This window comes from Tetrao urogallus (genome assembly GCF_951394365.1).
Source record: "Tetrao urogallus genome assembly, chromosome: 1".
Classification (NCBI taxonomy): domain Eukaryota; kingdom Metazoa; phylum Chordata; class Aves; order Galliformes; family Phasianidae; genus Tetrao; species Tetrao urogallus.
The window spans coordinates 169687975-169711542 of record NC_136813.1 but is presented as its reverse complement, the minus strand read 5'-3'; the positions used below and the strand labels follow the sequence as shown (position 1 = coordinate 169711542).

At 40.2% G+C, this 23568-nt stretch overlaps 1 protein-coding gene across 1 annotated transcript in view; it reads left to right on the top strand.

Moving 5' to 3' along the window:
- Positions 1-9863: 9863 nt before the first annotated feature.
- CTTNBP2 (cortactin binding protein 2) overlaps positions 9864-23568 on the top strand; it is a gene marked incomplete at both ends in the record, with an annotated part of 77511 nt that continues 63806 nt past the window's right edge. Inside the window, 2 exons of the mRNA XM_079536402.1 lie at positions 9864-9932; positions 20276-20383. Of these exons, the coding sequence (XP_079392528.1) occupies positions 9864-9932; positions 20276-20383 (177 nt within the window). The remainder of the gene's footprint in view (positions 9933-20275; positions 20384-23568) is intronic.

Below are 23568 nucleotides of genomic sequence, written 5' to 3'. Positions count from 1 at the left end.
AAAATTACTAGATTTTAGTTTTCTATGTCAAGAAGAATAATTTAATTTCTGCCTTTTTCTATCAATAACACCTCTGTGGAACAACATTTTCATTAAAAACAAAACAAAACTGATTTCCCTAACATAAAGTCTCATTTACTATATATATATACACACACAGTATTTTCACAAGACTCTATGCATGGAAAAAACACAGTCCAAATTAACATTCTTCTTGATTGCATGTAATAATGTTTATTCTGTGAATAACGTAGGAAAATAACTTTGTCATTTGAGTGTCATTTGAGAATGGTGAATTAAATGGCTTCTCCTCATACCCTTCTAGTCAGAAGCAGTAGGTTCTTTGGAAGCAGTGAAAAAAAAACAAACAACCAGCAGCATCAGGTTATGGTTATATCTCAGAGCTAAAAACTGCTGTAAAGAGAGCTGTGAATGATTCATACCTCCTGCTCCCATTTGGTTGACAATGAGAATCCAGACCCTACATGATCTACTGGAGGAAGATGGGTTCTGAATTTTTCTGATTTTACAATTCTTTTTCCCTGCCTGATCATTTTGCTTGCTAGCATATTCTGTGGGAATTTGAAGCTGCACCCATCTGAAAAAATGTTTCGCTTCCTGAAGCATCTCACAACAATTTATCAGACATCAATACTCATGAAAGTTTTCTTCCACACATCTATCCAAAGTAAGGTGACTCAGGGAACAGAAGAGGGGAGTGTTACTTCTAACATGTGCCTCGTCTACAGGCAGGCCAAGCCAAAGTGCTTCCTCCTCACCTTTGCTGCACTGCATACTCCTTCTGTACAAATGGTAATGTATTTAAGATGTGGGAGAAGTCCTTGTGTTGACAAGGACTTTCAGACACACAGCCTGTTACCAGTGTCTACTTGAGCTTCTCCCCTCCACAGTCTCAACTTCTTTCTTTCAACTAGAAAATAATTAGCACGTTCTCTTTCTGTAATTGATAAAAGTCTAGCAATTTCTTTCTCTAATCTTTTCATTACTCAGTTCATGCACTGAGACAGTAATGTATTTGTTTTTGTGTCGGTTACATTTTGTCATTGTCACTTCACAGGACTTTTCAGTACTCTTTGCCTTTGGTAATCACTTGATTTAGCAGGAATGCCATTTTTCTTTGCACTAACTGGAGTCTCTTCTTGGCTGGCCATCGCATTTCAGGGAGTATAACCTGTATAATGGATTAACATCCCTATAAGCCTGAAAGGGCCCTTGTATCCACCCTGTTATTCCAGTGGTGATTAGCTGGTTGGCATTGTTAGTGAAGAAAGAGCTGCTACCATTATGTTAACTCTCCCAACGAAATGAGTCCATTATGTGACCAATGTCATAAATGACATGAAAAGGCTCATCTGGAGGGACATGCTAAGCCTTGTCACTTGCACAATATTTATTTTGTTGAGTGTTTATTTCCACTTGTGTTTTAACTTGTGTTGCTAATAAATATTTTTATTTCAGAGCTTTCATATTCATGTTCCTAAATATTTCCTATTCATATTCATATTCCTTATTTCATATAAGTTTTTGCTCAACTACTGACCTGAGCTACTCAAAATAAAGTGCTGGTAAGGATCAGTTTAAAGCTAGGAACTATATTCAGGAAAACAAATGAAGCAATATTATATTCCAGTTCAGAACCTTTAAACAGCTTACGATAACCATATTGTTGCTCCAGTTCCCCAGCTGCAATTACAAAACATGAGCATGATAAAAAGCAAATATTAGGCTTGGCACAGTCAGATACCTTTGAAGAATTTGTCAGGTTCTGAATTTTCTGCAGATTAATAACGCTTGTCCATCAGAATGCAAAACAACTTATCCTGTGACGTGTCTAATTGCATATTTCAGGATATTCCATAGAAAAGACCCATGACAATAATTAATACCTAATGCTATAAACACCATTGCTTTGGGTGTTGCCTAGCAACCAGCATCCCATAGGCTTTCAAAGGGACTTCAGATACAGGCAAGACAGGGACCACTTTGGACTGCTGGTGTGAGAGGCAGCTTTGGTCTAGGTTGCTCTGCTCTGGTGCTTCCATAGTGAAACAAGTCTCTCCTTAGAGGCTGCATGCCTGAAAAACCTTTTCAATGGCTAAACAGATGCCAAATTCCTCATGTGGTGGGTTTTTTTCATATTTTGAGATACCTTTCAACTCCTGTTATCTTCCAGTAACAAAGCCTTTTTTCCAAAGGAAATGTTTGCAAGCGTTCATTTCTACTTCTAATTGGAATAAGTTTGACCTCCCTGACATCACTGGTTTTTTACAATAAACTTTTTCTTTTCCTTTGGACAAACCATACACTGAATTCAAAAGAGCAGCTTGGCTGTGAGGTGTTTTTATACAAATACCACTGTATCTCAGTGGTATGTGCAGTCCAGAGTACAACAAATCTTACTGAAATGCAGTCTTGCCAGCTGTGAAAGCATTCCTTTTTGATATTGCCATTTTTTTTAAAGTACTATTTCTCTTCCAATGCAATCTCTTTATCTTGGCACAGGGACATCTAAATTGCAGTTCATTCGATGTCTGTATTTATTCAGATGGACACCTTGGTAAGAGCAAACTGGTATTCCAAGGTTTTCTTTCTCAGTTACAGCCTTTGAACAGTTTTGTGGTCCTTAGCAAATCACTCTGCTTTTCTTCATCTTTGTTTTTCCATCAGAATAACTGCTCAGATAACATCAGACTCTAAGACATTGTGATGCTTTAATAGCAGCTACTGTGTTACCTGACAGAAAAGCTACCACTATCGGAAGTATCAGAAGTATCAGAATGTATTTTTATTTTCTCACAAATGATACAGAACCTATTTAGTAAAAAAAACCCAATACATTTAGCACCATTGAATAGGAGGGATATAACAAAAAAATATCTTATTTTAAAATAATTATTTTATTTAAGAATCTGTTCAATATGTTTTCTAGCTGATCAGGAGAGATGTCTTTCTTTGAATCGTAATTGTTTTAAAACAGTAGAAATTAAATATTATGTAAATATTCCTCATTTCAAATCCACAGACTTTTCGTTTCTTAATACATTTGTCCAGTAGATTATTCAGTGTGGAGATATTTTTTAAAGTCATTATGCTTATATAGATTTATTGTTGCAGCAGACCTACAGAGCTCTGGCTTGTATTTATACCCAGTCTTGAAATCTCTGAGGAAATCTCAGAAGACAGGAGAGCCACCAGCATCCATGGAGAGCTGACAAAATTCAGGATTGCAAACATGATTTTCTTGTTGGTTTATTGGTTGTATTAGTTTAGGTAGTTTTTTTGTTTTGCTTTGTATTTGTGCTGGTCTTTTTTCAAAACATTCAGTTCATATTCACTTTTAGAATTACACTCCTATTTAATTCTCAGTAAGGTACCCAACTAACACATTGAGAACCAAAGTCCCAGGCAACTTAAGTGACTGAGTAAAAGACAGTCTTGAGAGATGAGTAAAATTCTAATGTAGTCTTACAGATAACCAGAATTGAAACAGTACAGCTGAAGTAGAATCTGGAATCTCTTACTTAAAGATTCCAGTGCAGTTGTACATTGAAAGATGCTTACCAGGAAAGGGGCTTACCAGGAAAGACTAGACAGGGTTATCTCTCTCCTGCTCACTGCTTTTCCTCTTCCTTTCTCATTTATATGTAAATAAGAACATTTTACACACATACTGAATGCCACATCAATTATAATTTCACCACTTTTACTTGTGATTTTTGTGATGAAAGTCTGTCTTACTTGATTTTTTTTTTTTCTGATTAAAACATTCAACAGCACTTCTGTTAGCCATAAATTTGAATCATGGATTATACATGAGCTGCCTGTCTTTATTTCAGGTCACTATGAATCTTGGCTATAAGATCATATTAGTTCAGTTTATGGAACTCACACACTCTCAGATCTCTGTCTTTTGACAGAATCATTTTTCAACCACAAGAGTATAAATAAGGAGTTACATTGCAAAGGTTGAATTGCATCCATAAGTGCACTACTTTCCTACAGGCAAGAAATTGTGTTCCTTTACTCTGGCAAATGCTTGTTTTCCAGGAGGGAGTTAATTTCTCAGCACAATGATTTCTGTTCTATGTCAGCAGCACAGGAGCTAATTCTCCTGGGCTGTGGTTCTACAATGTCAGTGGTGGAGCTAACAACCTATTGAAGCAGTTTCGTTTCATTAGCAAGGGAATTTCTCCCTAGCGGAGCATTTCAATACAAACAACATTTCATTACCAAGTCCCCATATAGAAATTTCATCCAAGTGCTAAGGTAGTTACCACCTGACTGGGACTGATCCTTCTTGGCAATGAATTGATTAACCTCCCTCAAGATATGATTTCCACAATTACAGAGTAAAGCTCCTCTTGAAGCTGTTTCACTCAGTGGTTGCCCACATACAGTACTGCACTTGCACAGTGAGCTCAGAGCTGTAGAGCTCTGGCAGAAAGGGCAGCCTCTACTGTGTGCAAAATCATTTCAATTCCAGACGAGTTTCTTCTGAGATACAGTGGTCCATCTTGGCAGTGATACAGCTTCATCCCTACAGGGGAGCATTTAGTGATTCAATTTTGCTCATAGGATGCTGGCAGCATTAGAAAATTTCAAAATTAACCTTTTGCATAATGAAAAGGGAGAAATGTCAAAACAGTAGGGAGAGTGATCAATACATTCTTCAAAAACAGAATTTAAAAAGAGATATTCCACAATAAGGTGATTTAACAATTACTGAAATATATATATATATAATTTCACAGCATTGTGATCTGTGGGCTAAGAGTTAAATTCCAAAATGAGGTAGTGTACTTCCAAGCACTGCAGATCACTGCATAAATCCTGCCAGTGAAGAAACAAACTCTTCCAAGTCTGGCAGTTGCAGCTTGAATTCCCCTGCCTGTTGCCACTACAGCCAATGTGATCACAGCAGCATGCATTTTTCCTATGTCCAGAAAAAATGTGTTTTCTGCCTGGAAGTGCTGATGCCTGTAAAAGTACATTAGTCATCATGCCTGCTCAGGGAAACTGGTTATGAAAAGTCTTGATTCCTGCACCTTTATTTCTTCAGTTAACAATCTCCTGTGGATCCACATCACATTCTTTACTGGTACACAGTCTTCATGAGAAAATGAGTGAAAGTGAGAAGTACCACAGGGATTTTCATTTTTTGTTTTTTTAACAATTTCATGCATTTTTAGTCTGATACTTTTAACTTTCCAGTACTTAAAATGCTGCACTCACTTTTTGGTCTTAATAGCGAATGTGGGTAACTCATTTCCAATAGCGAGACAGCTGCAAAGCTAACAAATACCCAACTGTTTCAGACACTACAGCATAAACTTGAAATATATTGATAGAATAAAAGCTTATAGATTGCAGCTTCAGGAAAAATGGTGTGTGATCCCTCCTTTTTGCATAACACAGACTGCAAAACCTACTCTAAAATAAATGTTGTTTCACAGACTGCGTCCATTTTTAGTTTTCAGATTCCATTCTGGGCTCAAATTCCTAAAAGTTAGGCATGCCAAACTCTCAAATTTTGGATTCCAGCTGGATCTAGCTTTCCCTTCCCATGTGTTAAAATGAATTCTCATTCAGAATTCTCCTTATTAAGGTAAACTTCTTTAATCATCACCTGTCATTTTTAGGCATTCACAAGATGTTGCACTATTGCAGAATGATGTCAATAAAGGTGAAACCTCAGTGATAGCAGTTTTCCTATGTGAAAGATACTTTAAAATCTTGTAGCTTGGTCCTGTAGTATGATGTGAAGTTTACAGTAGACACTAATACTTCAGTTTGTGCTTAAAATATTAAAATATTATTCATAAACATTCAAATATCCTTTTCTGAGATGTCAACAATGTTGACACACAGAACATCATTTTGATAGAGCTTTTTCCATTTTCGTCCACTTGTGCCTTTCTAAGCAGATTACAGCCAGTTTTCAACATTCCAGTCATGTGAATCACTTCACTAACTTACAGTAATATGCAGCACTGTTGAATTTATGTTCATATATCAACAATTCCAATACTTTTTTATTTATTAGCTGTGCTCTTTGTGCATAGCCAATTAGACCTCCTCTTCTGCTGATGCTCACTGGAGATTCTACTTTGTTCTCAACAGGTCGATTTTTATCTTTTTTTCACCTTCCTTTTTGATGTTAGTTTAGCAACCTCAGAAAACAGCCAACTTGCCTTCTAGAATATTGATTCTCCTTCTATTGAATTTCACCCAGACAATAGAGTGCCATCTTCCAGACAAAGTAACCCATGATTCACAAAACCCAAGGTAAAAGGTAACAGTTCAGCTATCAGTGTTCTGCAATACTTGCAAGTCTCCAGGACCAAAGTTCCCTGAAGTCAGTCCAGCACCTGAACGATGCTGTTTAGCTCTGCTTGACATGTCCTAAATGAGTGTGAATCAGAAATGCCTAGAGTTGGCACTAGGCTGACCTTTGTAAAGACTGTGATGATACAATTATTGCTGAGGTATTTGGGGGATCAACATTTCCTGCTTGCTTTAAATTTAGGTACAAGTCTATTTTGGGGGGAATGTGTGAATAAAATACCATTTTACTTTGTTGTTGTTGCTGTCGCTACATGAGTATGGTTAATAGCGTTGTGGTAGCACCTCGATACACTGTATGATTTAGATCCATAGCAGTTTGCTTCCCTGCCAATGTACAGCCGAGGCATGCATTTTCTATCACAGCAGACACGTGCTAATGGAGAGAATGAGCAGTGTTCCGCACAGCAGCTGCATCCTGTGAGCTGTGGACTTCCCACCTTTATGTGCCAGCTCTCTAATCAAAGGAGAGGAACACATTTAAAGCACAGCTGTAATGCCTGCTCCTAGGCTTGGCCTATCCTTTCTGTCACTCAACATTAGTAAAACTGGAGCAGAAAGTAAACTACTTCCAGTTTGCCAGCCGTAAACTAGCAGTAAAATAATGAACACCTTCCTCTGAGCAAAGCAACTCATTTGCCTTACTGTAGTGATAAAATTATTTGTAAAAGCACTCACAATTTCTCCCTGCTAGCAAGGCTCTGGTTTGGCCTTGCATTAAGGAGATGTTTTATTTTGCATAGCGCAGGCAGAGCAATGACAGTGCACTATGGGAGAAGCAACAGCCAACCTGTCCCTCTCTGAATTCATGTGTTATGTGTGCAGGTGCTCTATTACTGAAAGTGTAGAGCAAGTAGCATAAACAGAGAAACCAGAAAGGAGGTAATACCTTGTTCAGTGATGCAGCACTAACAATCAAAGAATAAACATTTCCTACTTGAGAGCTGGTCACAAGTCAAAGGTATTCCTTGAGTAGCAAAATCTCAAATACTTTTGGGCCCTACTGCTACCACTGATGCATAAACCAATGCTACATAGTATGAGATTTACTCTCGGTAGTGACTGGTAATATGCAATATGGATTTCAGTGCCCTCCTGCCACCAGTAAGTCTTGTTGCTATCATTAGGGGAAAATGTTAAAAAACACAGGCTCCTGGTAGAGGCTCATACGGTTACAAAAAAACAATATTTTCAAAATGTTGTGATGATTAATTTAATGGTGTAAAGAAGAAATCTTGATCATTCCCCTTCAAAAGCATGCCTGTCATCGTTTCGAGCACAACAGTAGGTCAAGTTCCAACACTTAGATGATGTGCTGGATATTAGTTGTCTGGGGGCGGGCTTGAAGCTGAAGTAATGCTGGTCCATCTATCCCATTAATTTTTGTTGGCTGAGATCTGAGCCATCCACCCCTTTTTCTCTCAGAAACCATTTCTAAGTTTATCTTCAGATGAAGAAAGAGAGATCAGTTTTCAAGCTTGAGATGGTAAAGTATGATTAACCTAATATTCATTGTTATTTTGATAAATGTACACTCTGTAATTGATGAAATATCTGGTAAACCAGAGTTTATGATCTCAGCAGGGCAAGAGATAAATGGTGCAACCTTTGCTACATCACTGCTGTGATGCAGATGGAGTTGAAAAATAAAACTTACACAGCATGTTGTGTGAATATTTTGTACCAGCTCTGATAGAAAAACACTTAGGTAACTGTGATGGTGAGCAGTTGATTCCAACGCAAGTTAAACAGTAGGGAAATATGGACACTGATAATGGTAGACAAGATTCAGTAAGAGAAAACATCTTCTCAAACCAGTTAAAAAACTTTATTGTTCAAAAGCACTTTGGAGAAAAGTAAGTATGATGATAGCTGTGACTTTTCAATGAGTTTCTCAATGGCAAAGAACCACATACTGTTAGAATTGTATATAAATAATAATTATGTTACTTTGCTCTCAATAAAGCAAGCAAGAGACATTATGTCGTGAAACCAATTAAGTGGTATTAGAGTTCTGGGAACTGAGAAAAGTAGGTTTGGGCTCTGACATCAATGGAGTTTCTCTGCTTCAGCAGTGGAAAGAATATGAGCACTCACTACAGTCATAAAAAATGTAAAACTTGAGTAGGAGGGGAGCTAGATGATTTTTAAGGAAAAAAAATATACCAAAAAATCAACCCTCAACCTAGGATACATCTATTTGACTGGAGTTTTTGTGCTCTGTAATGGACTCTGCACACTGAATTCTGCTCTGTTCAGACTGTTTATATTACTGTTGTTTATTCCCCTAATGGCTAATTGGTTCCCGTTCCGGGTATGCAAGGGGAAAGTTCGTGTATGTTCTCACTCATATCCTTAGCTAACGCATGCTTAGAAGAACATTTGCTATCTATTATCTATTATCTATTATCAAGGAAAAGCGTTGGTCCATTTTGGTCTGGTTGTGGTGCCAAGGGAATTCAGTATAAACTTACAAGTGAGGCAGCCCTATTAGAGGAGACCTGCAAGGCTCCGTGTGTTTGTGTTCTATGTGGAAGTCATATGTGGGTGCAGAACAAACAGGTCCCAGATTTTGCTTGTCATTGATTATGTTGGTTCTGGAAAAGAGTGCATTCAGGCTGATCTGTAGTTTACCAAGTGGGTTCTCACTGTAAGAGAAAAGCACAGAGGTAATGCCTCGAGGCAGGCGGCATGGCATTTTCTCTAAGGGGCAGACTGCCTGTATGGTAGTGGTTTCGTTTGGAGAGGTTTAAATAGGTTTTGAGCGAGGAGGTTGTGGTCTGGAATGGCAAAGGGCATCCGCAGTCCAAGGTGAGCTTTAGGGCTGCATGCGGAGGCTTTAATCTGGCCCCCTGCGGTAGGCCTACATGAAAGTGCACCCTTACAGGCCAGAAGCCACTTTGGCATGTAAACATGTCAGTAAACAAGGAGCAGCTACAGCAGAGTCCTCCCTGGTCCTCCACAGGGAGGTGACAGGAGAGGTGCTCCTTCTGACACACCCCTGTCAGCACCCCCAGGCAGAGAGAGACACCTTTCCTTCCAAGACTTCGGCTGGGTCTAACTGGGCAGGTGAGCCGAGCCCACACCGCACAAGCTCTTTCTTTCTTCTCCTCTATCCTTTCCCTCCATTCTTCCGAGCCACGGAGGCGGGCAGGGAGCCGAGCGGTGCCTGCGGGCCGCGCCGTGCCAGGGGCACTCCCCTCAGCCACCATGGCGGGCGGGCGGCCCGCGGTGGGGTCCAGCTCCCCCGCCTCCGCCTGGCTGCGGGCCGCCTGATGGCGGGGGGCGGAGGGGAGGAGGTGAAACCCGACCGCCCGGTAGCCCAACGCCGGGACACGCTCGCCTCAGCCGGCGGCGCGGCGTTGGCGCGGCGCCGGAGGGGTTAAGCTCCGAGCCGCCGGCGGGCCCGGTGCCGGCGGGGAGGGGGTTAAGCGCCGGGCGGCGGCGGCTGCCACTCGGCTCCGCGCCGCGCTCCGCGCCGGAGCCGTTACAGCGGGAAGATGGCGACGGAGGGCGCGAGCGGCGAGCCGGGCTCCGGCGCGCAGGAGGACTCGGCAGCTACGGCAGCGGTAACCGAGCCGGGGGGTCGGACCTGACCGGGGCGAGGAGGGCTGCGGTGGGGATGGGACGGAGCAGAACGGTGCCCGGAGACCTGCCTCCCCCGCTCCGTCCCTCCGCCCTCCTTCTCCCCCGGGGCGGGACGGGGCTCGGCTGCGGCGGGGAGCTGTGTCCCGCCCCGGGGGAGAAGAGGGGCGAGCGCGGGGGTCCCCTCTTTCCCCGTCCGCCTTCCTCGGGGGCTGCCCCATTGTTCCTTCCCGCTGCCCGCCCGGCTGAGGGGCTCGGGGCGGGGAGGGCGCAGGCTGGGCGGCGCGGCGGGGCTGCTCCGGTCCCTTTCCCGGAGCGGAGGTGGTGACAGCGCCCGGAGCCCGCGGCTCGGGGCTGGGGAAGCGCTCATCTGAATCCTCGCCCGCAGGAGCTCGCTGTCTCCTTTCCACCGTTTCTCTCTCGTTTATCCCTGCGCGGATGAGGGACGCCGGGACAGCGCCCCTTTTCCTCCCGTCCGCGGGATGTGAGGGGCCCCGGGCGGCGGGGCAGCGCGGAGAGGCCGTCGGGCTCCCTGCTCCCGAGCAGCCGGCTGCGTGAGGCGCTGCGTGAGGCGGGCACGGCGCGCGGCTGCGGCCGAATGCAGGCTGATTCCCGCTGCCCACCTTTGCTGTCCTTCCTCCGGCTCGTCGCCTGTTCCGTGGCGGGAGAGCAGAGCTTCTCCCCTCAGCTTTCCCCTACCCGCAGCGCCCGGGGCCCCGGCGGGCAGCGCGGTGCTGGCCGGTCCGACGGGGCTGGGGGTCGTGCGGGGGCAGCTGTGCGAGAGCCGGGCCGGTCCGAGAGCAGCCCCTGAGCGCCTCTCCGCGTAACGAAATGCCGAGTTCAGGGTGCTAAAAGCGTTGAGGTACGCCTTTGAGGTTGGATCGTTGCTGAAGGGAGTAACGCCAGAAGGAAGGATGGCACCGGCTTCTGTGGGATTGAAGATGCTGATGGTTTATTTATTTATTTATTCTCTTTCAAGCAGGCACAAATCTTACCTGAAACCGTGTTCTGACTGCACTGTTAATGCACACGAGGAAGATTAACTTCTGCCCTGTTGTAGAAACTGAGTTTTACTTAAATAAGGAAATAAAAAATATATTAAAAAAAAAAAAGAGGGAAGGAAAGCCTTACAAAGTGAATAAAATTGCTCTTTTGAAACAATGGCAGAACTGTGACATGAAAGAATGTTAAGGTAACAGTTCATAAAAGCAAAATATTAAACACTTCTAAGTCCTGGCCTTGAGTAAAAAAAATATTTATGCTGAATTCTTCAGTGTTTCATATGACTACTGCCTTTATTTTTTTTTCTGAGTTTGAAGAACTCACAAGAGTAGCTCATACTGAAGCAGTATCCCAACACTGCCCTGTTGGGCAGTGCTGCATGTGCTGGTCATGCAGGTTGGTGCTTGTTGTCATGTAGGACTGATGGCTCTACACCACACTGCTTTTAAAATATTCTTCTAAATCTGCAGATACTGGAAAGTAATGTGTACTGGAAAGTTGCTCTGTAATTGAAGTAGAAGCTGTACTTAAGCAGCAATAAAATATTCTTAAAAGGACTTTTAATTTGCATTTAGTCCTTTAATATCTCTTTTCATCCTGTATTTTCTTGGTATTATAGACATTCAGTTGTCAATTTCATTCTAGTTTTTGTATGCGAAAGTAACATCTCTGTGCAATGGAAAGATTTAAAAAATATTTGTGCAATACTCTGATCTTCCTGTTGAAGAGTCAGTATGAGTCTCTTATTTTCTGTCTTTATATTCAAGATATAGAATTATGAATGGAAACATCTTGCGTAGTTGTTAGGGTGACAGTAAGCATCCAGGTGTGACAATATTGTAAGTCATGCAAAACTCTACAGTTTTAGGTTGAGTTCTCAGAATGCTGGTTGTACAAACTATGCAATGGAAAATGGTAGGAACAGTGTTCTTAATAGTAATTATTGATATGCAAATTATACAGTGTAAGCAGTAAATGTACAGTAGAGTGTTTTCATACTAATGCTGTTACTCCTGTATCTTGGTGCACCAGCAGATATGCTATCAGGAACATCACTGGGAAAAGGAAAACAAAACTACTTGTTTTTTTTTTCTGTTCCTAGAACCATAGTAGAAAAGGATCAAATATGGAAGACGTGAAATCTTTTTTTCTTTCCGTCCCTAGAGGAAGTGACTGTAAAACCCCAGGCTGTTCTATAGTGTTATGTTCAGGAGTAAGGCTGATAGCCTTATCTTTCTGAGTTCCCAGTTGTCTCTCTCAAAATATTAGTGGTTTTGTTGTGGAAAGGATGACAAGGTAAAATGGCATGGTCTTGTCCTTTCCAATACCCGTGCAGCGTGATTGCCTGAGCCAGTGAAACTGTGTTGGGGCAATTTGGACTAGAATTCAGGAAAGCATGAGTGTGTATTTCAAGACGTCTTTGAATTGTTTCCATCTGCGTACTGTCTACCAAAAAATGATTATGTAATAGCAAGAAATATTTCAATTTGACAGTCATTTTGTTGAAATATTGAATGCTACGCGCTACCTGTAGAGAGCCAGCTTGTCACACATTGTAGCTTTGGTAGATGTTCAACAGATAGCACGAAAAGCCTGCTATTTCTAATAGTTTGTTAACATTATCCAGTAAAATCTCTACTTCTCATTTTCTTGACCAGTGGCCAAACACACAAAAGGTATTTTTCTCCAAAAGGCAGTCCTTTCTGGTGGCTCTGTACATGTACAGCATATAGGTGGAATGATATCTTGATTCTCTGAAGCGAGTAGGGATTGTTTCCTGTCTTCATCTGTCAAAATTTCTTTGAGAATGATGTGTACATACTTGAAATGATCAGTCTGGTTTGCTACAGATCAAGTAACAGTATAAAAAGTTGTGCTACAGGAAAAAAAAACAAAACTGTCAACATTAAGTGGATTAAAACTTGATGACTAAACAAAGTAAGCGGAGAGAAATTCCATGGCACTTTATAGTGACATTTAGTAAGTTTTTAAATTTAGCTTGTATTCATTATCTGTTGATCTGTAAGAACATTTGTAGTAGAATTGCCATTCTGGTCAATACAGTGAAATGCTGAATAGTGATTTGGTCAAATCAGTTACACAGACTGACACAAATAAGTTGTGAAGATTCTTATCTGAGAAATACTGCATGTAGCAGAAAATGAGATCGTAACCCTTGAAAAGCAAAGCCTGTATCTCTTATTAGGGACTATACGTCTTGGAAAATAGTCACTTGCAGAAGGACTTTAATTAACTACCGCGATCCTCATCTGAATACAAGTTCTCAGTGTAGTGCTAATGTTCAAAGAAGTTACTTTCATCTCGTCAGATGCATAATACTGTTGTGGTGTTCCAACATGTAGGTGTGATGCAGAGACATCACAGTTGTCTGATTTTGTCCTGCTGCTGCTCTGTGTCTCCTATGTAATGAGTGTCTGCTCTTGATTTGTGGTTCAGGGATATGCTCCAAGCCTTGCTACCCAACCTGCTGTCTTCCCTTCCTCTCCCAGCCCAACCTGCATCCCTTTGCGTTCTGTGCCGCCGTCCTCCATGGTTGTCTTCCGTGGCTGGTCACTCAGCATCCCTTCATTTGTTGGGAGGGCCCCTTCTCTTCAAAACGAAGACACATCACATTCGTTAAGAATGAAATGCACAGGGGCAGCACAGCGAGCCTGGTGTGTGAAAATGGTGAGGAGTGACAAGTCTTCAGGATGTAATACGTCCTGTTCTTTTCCCAGCCGCTTTGATGTTTGTGTAAGTGTGGGAGAGAGAGGCCCTGCTGTGGCCTCAAGGTTGGTATAGCAAAATGGGAATAGAGATGGAAATGAAGCTAAAATGGGGAAAGAAAGAGCTTGATATAGGAAAACAACAGTGGGAGGTCTGCCTCTGCACCCACTCCTCCCTGCGTCATCATTGCATATGTAAACAGAAAGAAGTCAGCAGGCCTAGAGGTACTGCCTTCCTTGGTGTGGGAAGTAAAGGTTTCCTGGGCATTGTTTCTTAGTCTTAAGTAGGACAAGGTAAGATATCAAATTCTGAAAGACTTGCAAGTCGTTCTGAAGAGTACTTCAAGAGTGCGTACCAGTATTTAGATCAAATCATACTATTTGCCTTAGAAGTGGCTTACTTGAAAGTGACTTTTCAGAACAGGAATTCCCTGTTAAACTTAAGTAACAGTTTTAAACATGGTTGCAGAAGGGCTGATGTAAGCTTAGATCTATGAAAAAAAATACGTAGATACCTGACTTAACCTGAAATCAAAGATGCCTTAGTACCTTTGCGCTGTTCGTAGTTTGCAAACGTGTTTTAACAGCTGTGAGAATATCTGGGTACATGTAAAGGTCAATGTCTTACTAATTTTGGAGGAGCTGTAGGCTGTTTTTTGGTTTCCAGAATACATTTCTCAGTTCTGAAGTTTTATTTTTGCTTAATGCCAAAGCTGTTAAAAAAGTTTTGCAGTTAGCCTGAGCAAAAACAAAAATCCACACCTGCTAAACAAAACCACCCCCTGCCTTTTAAGGAAGACCTTTGAGAAAAGAAAAAAAAAAAAGAAAAAAAAAAAAAACAAAAAAAAACAGCAAAAATGCTGTGCTTGGAGAAGAGGGGAGCAGAATAAACAGGTAGCTTTAGTGGTGATCAATTCAGTAAGTCATTGAACTAATGGATGGGAATAATTAAATGCATGTCAAGTTCTCTCATGGTCTCTTAGGTAAGATTGCATGAAACTGTATCGAAGCCCTGGATGTTAACCTTTCTGTTGGTCACATCTTATTTCTTGAGTTTGTCCTGGGTATGGTAAGAACTGAGCATGTATTCTTACATAATATAACTTCTGGACAAGCGTGGTGTCAAATTCATTCTCTATTTTCAGCCTAAGGAAGAGATCTTGCACAGCCAAAAACAATACATCATATATTCTCTGAACTATCCAGGAACACCGCGTGGATATTATAACCACTTATTTTCTTTTTTCTTTTTGCAGTGTTTTCTTTATTAAGAAAGAATTGGGATTCATTTGCACATGTGCCCACGTTAATGCTGTGCTAGGTCTTGAAAATTTCTTTTATACTTGGTGGAAAGAATGAAGTGGTTACAAGGAATGATCTGTTTTGGAAACAGATTTATGAATTTCTCTGGTTTTAAGTGAGTGAATAGGCTGGTGACTCTTGGAGGTATTAGTGGGATTCAAGGCACTTAAATGTGTTTTCATATATGCACAGTGTTAATTATCCTATTACAGTGAGTGGAAATCCAACCAATACCTCAAGTGGAGCCTCAAGCAAGTAGTTCTGCTGGCTGGTTAGCTGAATAGCTTTCTTGGCTATTTTGACTGGGCTGATCGGGTTTCTGTTGCATACAGCAGGAGATTATTCACCTCATTCACACACTGCCTTCAGTCTTCCTGTAGGTGTCTCAGTCCTGTCCTCAGGCCTGACATTAGCAGTCCACACACAGCATTTTGTGGTATCACAGCTGGCTACCCATCCAAATGGCATGGGTGATTCTGTATCATACCTACATGCCTCCAAATGGTCTCTCTGGTACCTCAGATTGCACTAGATACTTATGTGCAGGGAACAAAAATTTTGCCTAAACCATTTTGCCTATATATATATGTGGTGGGTTTTTTTTGTTTTGTTTTGTTTTTTTGTTTGTTTTTTGTGGTGCATATGTGGGAATTCAAGTGAGTTTTTGCTAATTAGCTGTTTTGTCTACTGTAACATGCTTATCTTTGTTCAGATGAGTTCTACCTGGACATGGTTGTCAAATACATGAATCAGGGTTATGTTTCCCTGGTGCATTTATATCATGGACCTGACAACTGTGGGCCAGCGTGATATTAAAAGTTTACATTGTAAAACTAATAACTAATGCCAAATCCTTTTACTTTAAAAGCTCATCTTGGAAGTCTACTCTGTGAATCCTCAAGAGGATTCTTGCGTGTATTTAATGGAACTCCATATGAAGTATATAACAAATGTAGATTTGTACCTTTCCCTTCTCTTCTGGAAGGACTCTTCCTGTATTTCCCTACAGACTTTTTAAAAAACTTCCCTTCCTGTCTTTCCATCTCAGGCCTTAATTATGCTTTACAGGTTTCTTTCCCAGGTCCTGGGTGGTCAGCCAGCTCCATCTTTAAATAGGCCATCTAGCTGCTTTCTGAGCAGGAAGGAGGTTGTTTTCTGTGGTCACCTCTGATTAATCCACAGTTAACCTGTTTTCTACACAGCTGTGACTTTCCTGCTTGACCCATCCAGACTTCTGAAGGTACTGGAGTTTCTAACAGCTGCTGTTGTAGTGTAGTCAATGACACCCTCTGCTCTTGAGGTTGCCAGTAGTATTGACTGGGCTATATTAGCAAAACCAAACTACTGGTACTGCCAATCTATCACAAGAAACTGCGTTGTTTTCTTGAAAAGTGATGGGGACAAACTTTATCCTAAAGGCTTTTGTCATCTCTCCTCTGAATAGCCACCAATGTGGGAAAGAATATCTTCTGTTCCTTTGCCTCTTGGGTAACCTTCCCACTCCATCCTCTTTCCTCTTTTTCCTAAGGTGATCTGGGGGGAGAAACGCTTGTCCAGGTTAATCGCTGCTGTCCTGTCCCAGCTTTCTCTTGTTTGGAAGTTGTTTTTGTTGTCTTCTTTGCTCAAGGTAGAGCTCATTTCATCTTGGGGCAGTGCAGGTCACCATTTTGCCTATATATATATGTGGTGGGTTTTTTTTGTTTTGTTTTGTTTTTTTGTTTGTTTTTTGTGGTGCATATGTGGGAATTCAAGTGAGTTTTTGCTAATTAGCTGTTTTGTCTACTGTCATTGTGCTTGCTGCCAGACAACACAAACCCCTTACGAAGCTGATCTGAAAAATAGCATGAAGTTTTTGAGGCAGTCTTATTCAGTTACTTTATAAATCAAATAAACCAGACATTTTAAAATCCAAAAGAAGGAGTGAAAAAATATCTCCTGTGTTCTGGTAGCGTATTCCGAATTTCACCCTGGGGCAACATATTCATATATCTATGTTGTAAAACCGATGTGGAGGATGGCTTGGTTACGTAGTTCTTAAATTGTTGGTGAAATTGTTACAGCTTGGCACTCTACCAGACCTATTGTAGCAAAACCCCAGATGACACATAAGCCATGTGCTACTAATGGAGTCTTTTATTTTCTGGAGATGTAAGAGCTACTGCTCCACTAGAAGATGTTAGGGAGATTATTTTTCTGGAACTAAACAACAATTTTCACTAAAAGTAAGGCCAGCAATTCTTCTGGATGAGAACTTCAAGCAAGCCTGCCATGCTTGGTCCCCAGGAGATGTCTTTGAGGAAGCATAGTTCTATTTCATTGTATGCTATATGTAGGTTTAATACATGGAACACACCAAACAAAAGTAGCTAATGGGGCAGATTGACAGCAAAGGTCATGATTCTTCACACAATGTATAGCTGAGTTGCAGAATGTTATGGATTCTGAAATTACACAAAGATTCAAAAAGCAAAGGGACAGATTCACGTGGTGTATGTACATCAAAGACTACTACATGCAGAATTATGGTTTATAGCTCAGAAAGTGCGTAAGATGAAAACTGCTGGTGGTTGGGAGAGTGTTTCTGGGAAGCATCATTATGTGCTTGTCCTGTTCTGGTAGTGATTTCAAGGCACCCATTATTGGCTGCTTTTGAAAACAGGCTAAGTGGGCTTTTAGTCTGATCTACTAGAGCTGTTCATTTATGAAGTGGTTTTGCTCGTTCTTATTTCAAGTTTTCAAAATGAAAAATATGAAAACTGAGCTGTATATGTCATTTATATGTCTTTCCATTAGCATTTTGGTGTTTATTTTTATCTGACTTTAAATTGCTAGAGAGCACTCTGAATTACTTGCTGTTGATGTTTTTTCATATGCTCTAGTTTGAATTACGTACTTGAGTAAAATTTACTTTAATTGCTTTGATCAGATGCTTAGTTAAAAAAAAAAAATCTCATAGTTACTTCACCTGTTGAATTGTGCCTCTGGTTTGTAATGAATAGAAGAGTATTTTCATTTATGTCTTGTAGGAGATTTAGAAATGAAAAGTTTCACCTGTGATATACAGTCTGTCCTTTGACAAAGAGCTTTTACCTCCTGACAAGCTGGATTTACTGACTTAGAAGAGTAGGATGATGTTTCTTGACCTTGTGCACCATTTCACTTTGGCCATGCCTACCAGAAGTGCTGGGCATCTCTTCTTGACAGATGAGGGAATGAGATTTTAGAAGGGGAAGCCACTGAATGGAGATGTCAGACTGTTACTGTTTGACACTGCTTTCTGTGGTTGGGACAAAAGTACTTGATATCTCTGCATCAGCTTTCCGTTTGAGAAATGGAGGCAGTTTTTCCTCTCTAGAGGGAAATTATATGAATAAATCAGTTACTGTCCTTGAGCTTTTAGACATTATAAAGTAGTTCATAGAAGAAGGGTGCATAAGTGGGTCCTGCTATCTGACTGAATTAAATTTAATGGTTAGAAGGATTGGGAATGAGATATGCTGCAGCCTGTGAGGCAAAATGCAGTCCACTTACACAAGATTTTGTAAGGAAGATCTAGTTACTAAAAGTAACTTTGCACATATACATCCATAGATGGTGAACGAAGTGTAGAATTGAGAGAAGTTTTAGCACATGTTATGAAAAAGCCTTCAGAGACAGATTATGTTCAATGATTCGTTGACATGTAGGATAAGAGGTGTCTTTTGGTTTAGAGCAGTAGTTGACCCAGGTAGGAAAAATAAAAGGTAATTATTGTTCAGTTCAGAAATATTGGTTAGAGTGGATAGCCATGTCCCAGAAATAGTTGTGATTAATAGAAATCATTGGTCCTCTTTGTTGCCCCATGTTGTTCAAATAGACGAGGAAGCTTAGTCCACTAAATGAAATAATAATAATAAATGAGTATGTCCAGCTAATATTCTGGCGTGTGGCTCTCACTAGCCATTTGTGCACCTGTTTGAACTGCAAAGTAAAAAGTGGAACTCGGAGTAAATCTAATATAGTTACAGCTTTTGGGAAGTTATGATCCATGACCTTCTAACCTGAGGGAAGAACAACTCTTCTGCTCTCCTCTTGCCTTGAGACAGAAGAAATGGTACTTTAATTTTTATTGGATTTTCCTGAGAGAAAGTCAAGTGCCAGGGTAACTGAGCTCTTACGTTTGATTTCATCCTTCAGGGAAAACAGGTAGTATGTCCTGATAAGCGGTTCAGCTAATTTGGCAACTGATTAACTCATATTGAAGACAGATATGTGTCTTTATCTCAGGGCTTTGCTAGAAGACACATCTACATCACAGCAAGAACTTTACTGTTCCCTTTCAGTGAATAGTGTGCTACTGATCATGCTTCTCAACCGAGTCTGGCATGTGGAATGTTTTCTCTCCTTTAAAATGATGCCCTTCTAAATTTACTAAACAGTCCTTTCTGTTGGCATTGTGCGGCTTGGTGAGCAGACTCATCTCCTACCTTTGTGGTTTGTAGGTAATAATAGCATCCCCTATGTTCCTCTCTATAAAAGACTGCCACTCTCTCTTGCCTTCATTCCTGGTGTGCTGTTTTCAGGTCTGCTGAAACAATTCTGTCACTGTGAGGTTGTACAGGAACTTATGGAGAGCAGCTGAGGGAACTGGGATTCCTGAGGCTGGAGAAGGCTCAGGGGAGACCTCATTGTTCTCTACATAGGAGGCTGTGTCGATGTGGGGATTGGCATCTTCTCCTTTGTAACAGCAGTAGGATGAGAGGTAATAACCCCAAGCTGTGCCAGGGGAGGTTCAGGTTGAATATTAGGAAAAATTTCTTCTCAGAAAGAGTGGTGAGGCATTGGAGCAGGTTGTCCCAGGAGGTGCTGGAGTCACCATCCCGGGAGGTTCACAGAATGTGCAGGTGTGGCGCTGAGGGACATGTTTTAGTGGGCATGGGGTGATGGCTGACGGTTGGACTAGATGATCTTGAAGGTCTTTTCCAACCTTTATGATGCTATGCACTGTTTGTCACTAAGTTATTTTTTTTTAACATTTCACCCCTATCATACAGGACACTTAGAATGATCAATTTCTTCCAACAGTAGAGGATGTGAAGCAGTGTCACACCACTGGGCTTTTAATTTCTTCATCTTAAATAGAAGGTCTCTGTGACTTACTCTGACTTTGTAGCTACAGGAAACGCCACCTCAACTTTTGACGGTCATGGATGTTAGAGGAACCCATAATTAGGATGCTGATATATCTGTATTTTGGATCTGCATTAGCCACTGCAGTCCTTTATTTAGTGTATTCATCAGTGTTTTGTTTCTTCCAGAAAAGAGAGTTTGATGTGGATAACTTGAGCAAGCCGGAGTTGCGGATGCTTTTGAGTATAATGGAAGGAGAACTGGAAGCACGAGACCTTGTAATTGAAGCTTTGCGGGTGAGTTGCTGGGTTATTGTGACTGCTTGTTTGGTTTTGTTTTTAACATTCTCTTTTGTCACTTCCTTTGTACTTGGCATAGAGTGTTATTAGTGGAAGAATAAATTCTGGTGTTTAAGTTATAGGTTGACTAAATCTCAATAATAGCAAATATGTTCTTGTTTAATAATTGTCATTCAGTAACTCTATGTAATTTTGTTGTAAAATGCCCACAAAGTTTCAGAGAAAGAAGTACAAAAATGGCAAAATGACTTGCTTTTTACTTTCTGTTATACTGTAGAATCTATTATTTGCAAGATGGAGGAGTAACTTCAAAGGAGAATGTATTTGTTTTCTGTAAGATGGAAGGAGGAACAAAATAGAATGGTTATGTCCAACTAGGGAAATTTCAGTTTTTCTTTTATTTTCTTTTTTTTAAAAAAGCAAATTATTTGATATTCTGACAGCACTCATGGGTATTTGATTTGATTTTAATCTTTTTTTTTTTTTTTTTCCTGTGCTATGCACATGGGTTTGATTTCTATTTTGGCAGGTTTCAGTCTGAAAGTTGACTGGTGATGTACAAACAAAACTGTATTTTAATAAGATGATACATTTTTCTGGCTGTAACAAATCCAAATTTTATTCTGTTCTGGATCAATTTAAATAGAGCCGCTAAACAGGCTGCAGGTTTTTGGGGAAAACAATCTTACATGGTCTGAAAATATTTGCAACTTCACAGTCGGATACAGACAAATTTTACCCTTTAAAGTTTCTTAAAGCAAAAACTCAATGTATCAAAATACATTAATGCTAAAGATTAGTAGTACATGTAATCATTCTCAGGCAATGTGCAAATATTTTTCATTGGTAATGTCACAGTAACAATTGTAAATGCATTTTTATTCAGTTTTTAATTTGTTTTGTGATGACTTGACATCATTATGCAAAGTGAGCTTTAAAGAATCTGTCAGTGATGCACCTGCATTAATAACTAAACATTTTATAAGTATAAAACCTCTTTACTGTAAAATACATTTTTCATTTTGTAGTGAAAATAAGCTGGTGAAATCAATATGATTCTGGGGGATTACTGCACTTTGAAGTCATGTGTTTGGCTTTCAGGGATATAAGTACATTGAAATGTATTGCCTTTTCATCTAGCCACTTTACAATTTCACATCTCATTTGCCCAGACAAGGACCTTTTATTTTCTCTGACTACCAGCTAAGATTCTGTAAAAGGGGGAGCAGTGTGCACAGCCTCACTTGGAATCTGTTTTTTATTTGTTTGGGGTTTTTTTTGACTCTCTTAATTTTGCATGAATATGAATGAAACATTCAGAAAAATTTCTTAAATACAGGTTCATGGTCAAGCTACTGCACTGCATACCAAAGAGTGGATGTTTTGAGACTCGATTAAATTAAAAAATAAAATAAAAATACACACTGAATGAGAATAAACACTAAAAATCCTCCATGGTGTGGCAAAGGGAAGGAAGTCTACATTGGATTCCCATACACCTGCTGAAATGAGTAGTGTGTCAGTATGTGTACGGCATTTTTACCTGACCAATACAGGTCAGCATAAAAACTGCTTCATTTCATCTATGCCATAGAGATATTGAAAAGTGTTGGGGTTATTTTCTTGGTGATTTTGGGTTTTTTTGTCTCTCATTCTTTTGCACCTCGATCCATGTATTTTTCTAGTAAAATCCTCTAAATAAAATCCACATGGAACTCATTCTTCCAGGCAGTTTGCCTGGTTAACTATACCAGTACTGAGAAACTTGGAAATTGTACCTGCTGAGGAACTGTATCCTGATATCTTGGAATATGATACTTGGGGATCTTCTGGCTTCTTGCGAATCAATTACCACAGGTCAGCAGTATTAGTGGCTGAAGCCTCTAAGCAACCTACAAAATAAGCTACCAGATAGCCAGATATAGATCTTTTTAAGAAGTAAATAACAAGATAATCCCTTTGGAGTCGTTTTGAATTTGATAGTGACTTCATGTGCTCATCTGTCAAAATGTACCCTGCTTCATGTATCCTTACAGCCACGAGGAAATGGAAATGACCTCTTATGTTACTATTTCAAAAGCTGATCAAGATCTTTTTTGAAAAGCTACGGCCCTGTGGGAGCAGGTTTGTTTTTCTGATTTATGTTTGTTTTTTTAATCCCAGTGCAAGGCTGTTTCAAAGCCTAATTTTTTTGATAGGTCAGAACCTGCTGATTTTCAAGCCACATACTAGGGAGCTGTCTTCTTAGTGATTTTATTGACAGTTTTTAATTGCTCTTATGTATACACTTATTAGGCCATTTTATATGTTCCTGATCTTTTTCTAAGACTGAAGAGCCAGATATTTTAATCTGATAGAAAGTAACTGTTCATCCTTATGGCTGTCATCTCAGATTTTTCTCTGTAATCACTGAAGTATAAATACATCGTTGTTAAAAGTGCATACCCTTATATGTACTCATTTTGTAGGGTTTAACCGAGCATTCGTACACTTTGTGCAGTAAATAGTACTTATGTACCTATTGAAAATATCTCTCCTGGAAAATTCCTGGCATTAAAATGAAGTAATCTTGACTGATGACAAAAGAACTGATAGCTCTGAATATAATTAAAAGATTGACTCATGTAGTGTTAGTAACCTTCATCTGCCACGCTTCCCATTGTAGGACTTGTTTGATACATGTCTCTTAGTCTGCCCTTTTCCCACTCATTCTATACATTCTTATGCTGGCTTCTCTTGTTTTCTGCTTTCCTAATTTTGTCTGAAACCCTATTTCATGCTTTACTGAAGGTGTGAGACTGATCTAATGTGCTCTTTCCATAAGACCAGTTGTGTTTAAAATAAATTTTAAAATATAGAAAAAAAATATTAAACTACTCACCTTCAACATCCATAAGTAAGATTTCTTTTCGGGTTCTTAGAGGAACACAGCACCAAATGACTTTTCTCTTGATTGTTGTGATATAACACATATACCAACACCTTATCCTCTGTACTCATTGCTTAAGTGGAACAGAGATTTCTTTCAGAATTAAGGAGTGGGAACTAGGGAGCAGAAAAAACATTCTTGGATAAGACATGGGATTGGAATTCATGCCTTGTTCTGTATTTTTTGTTGTTTGTTTTTTTCTTCAATCTTGCTCACACATTATGGAGTTATCTCTTAGGTCTATTTTTAAGTC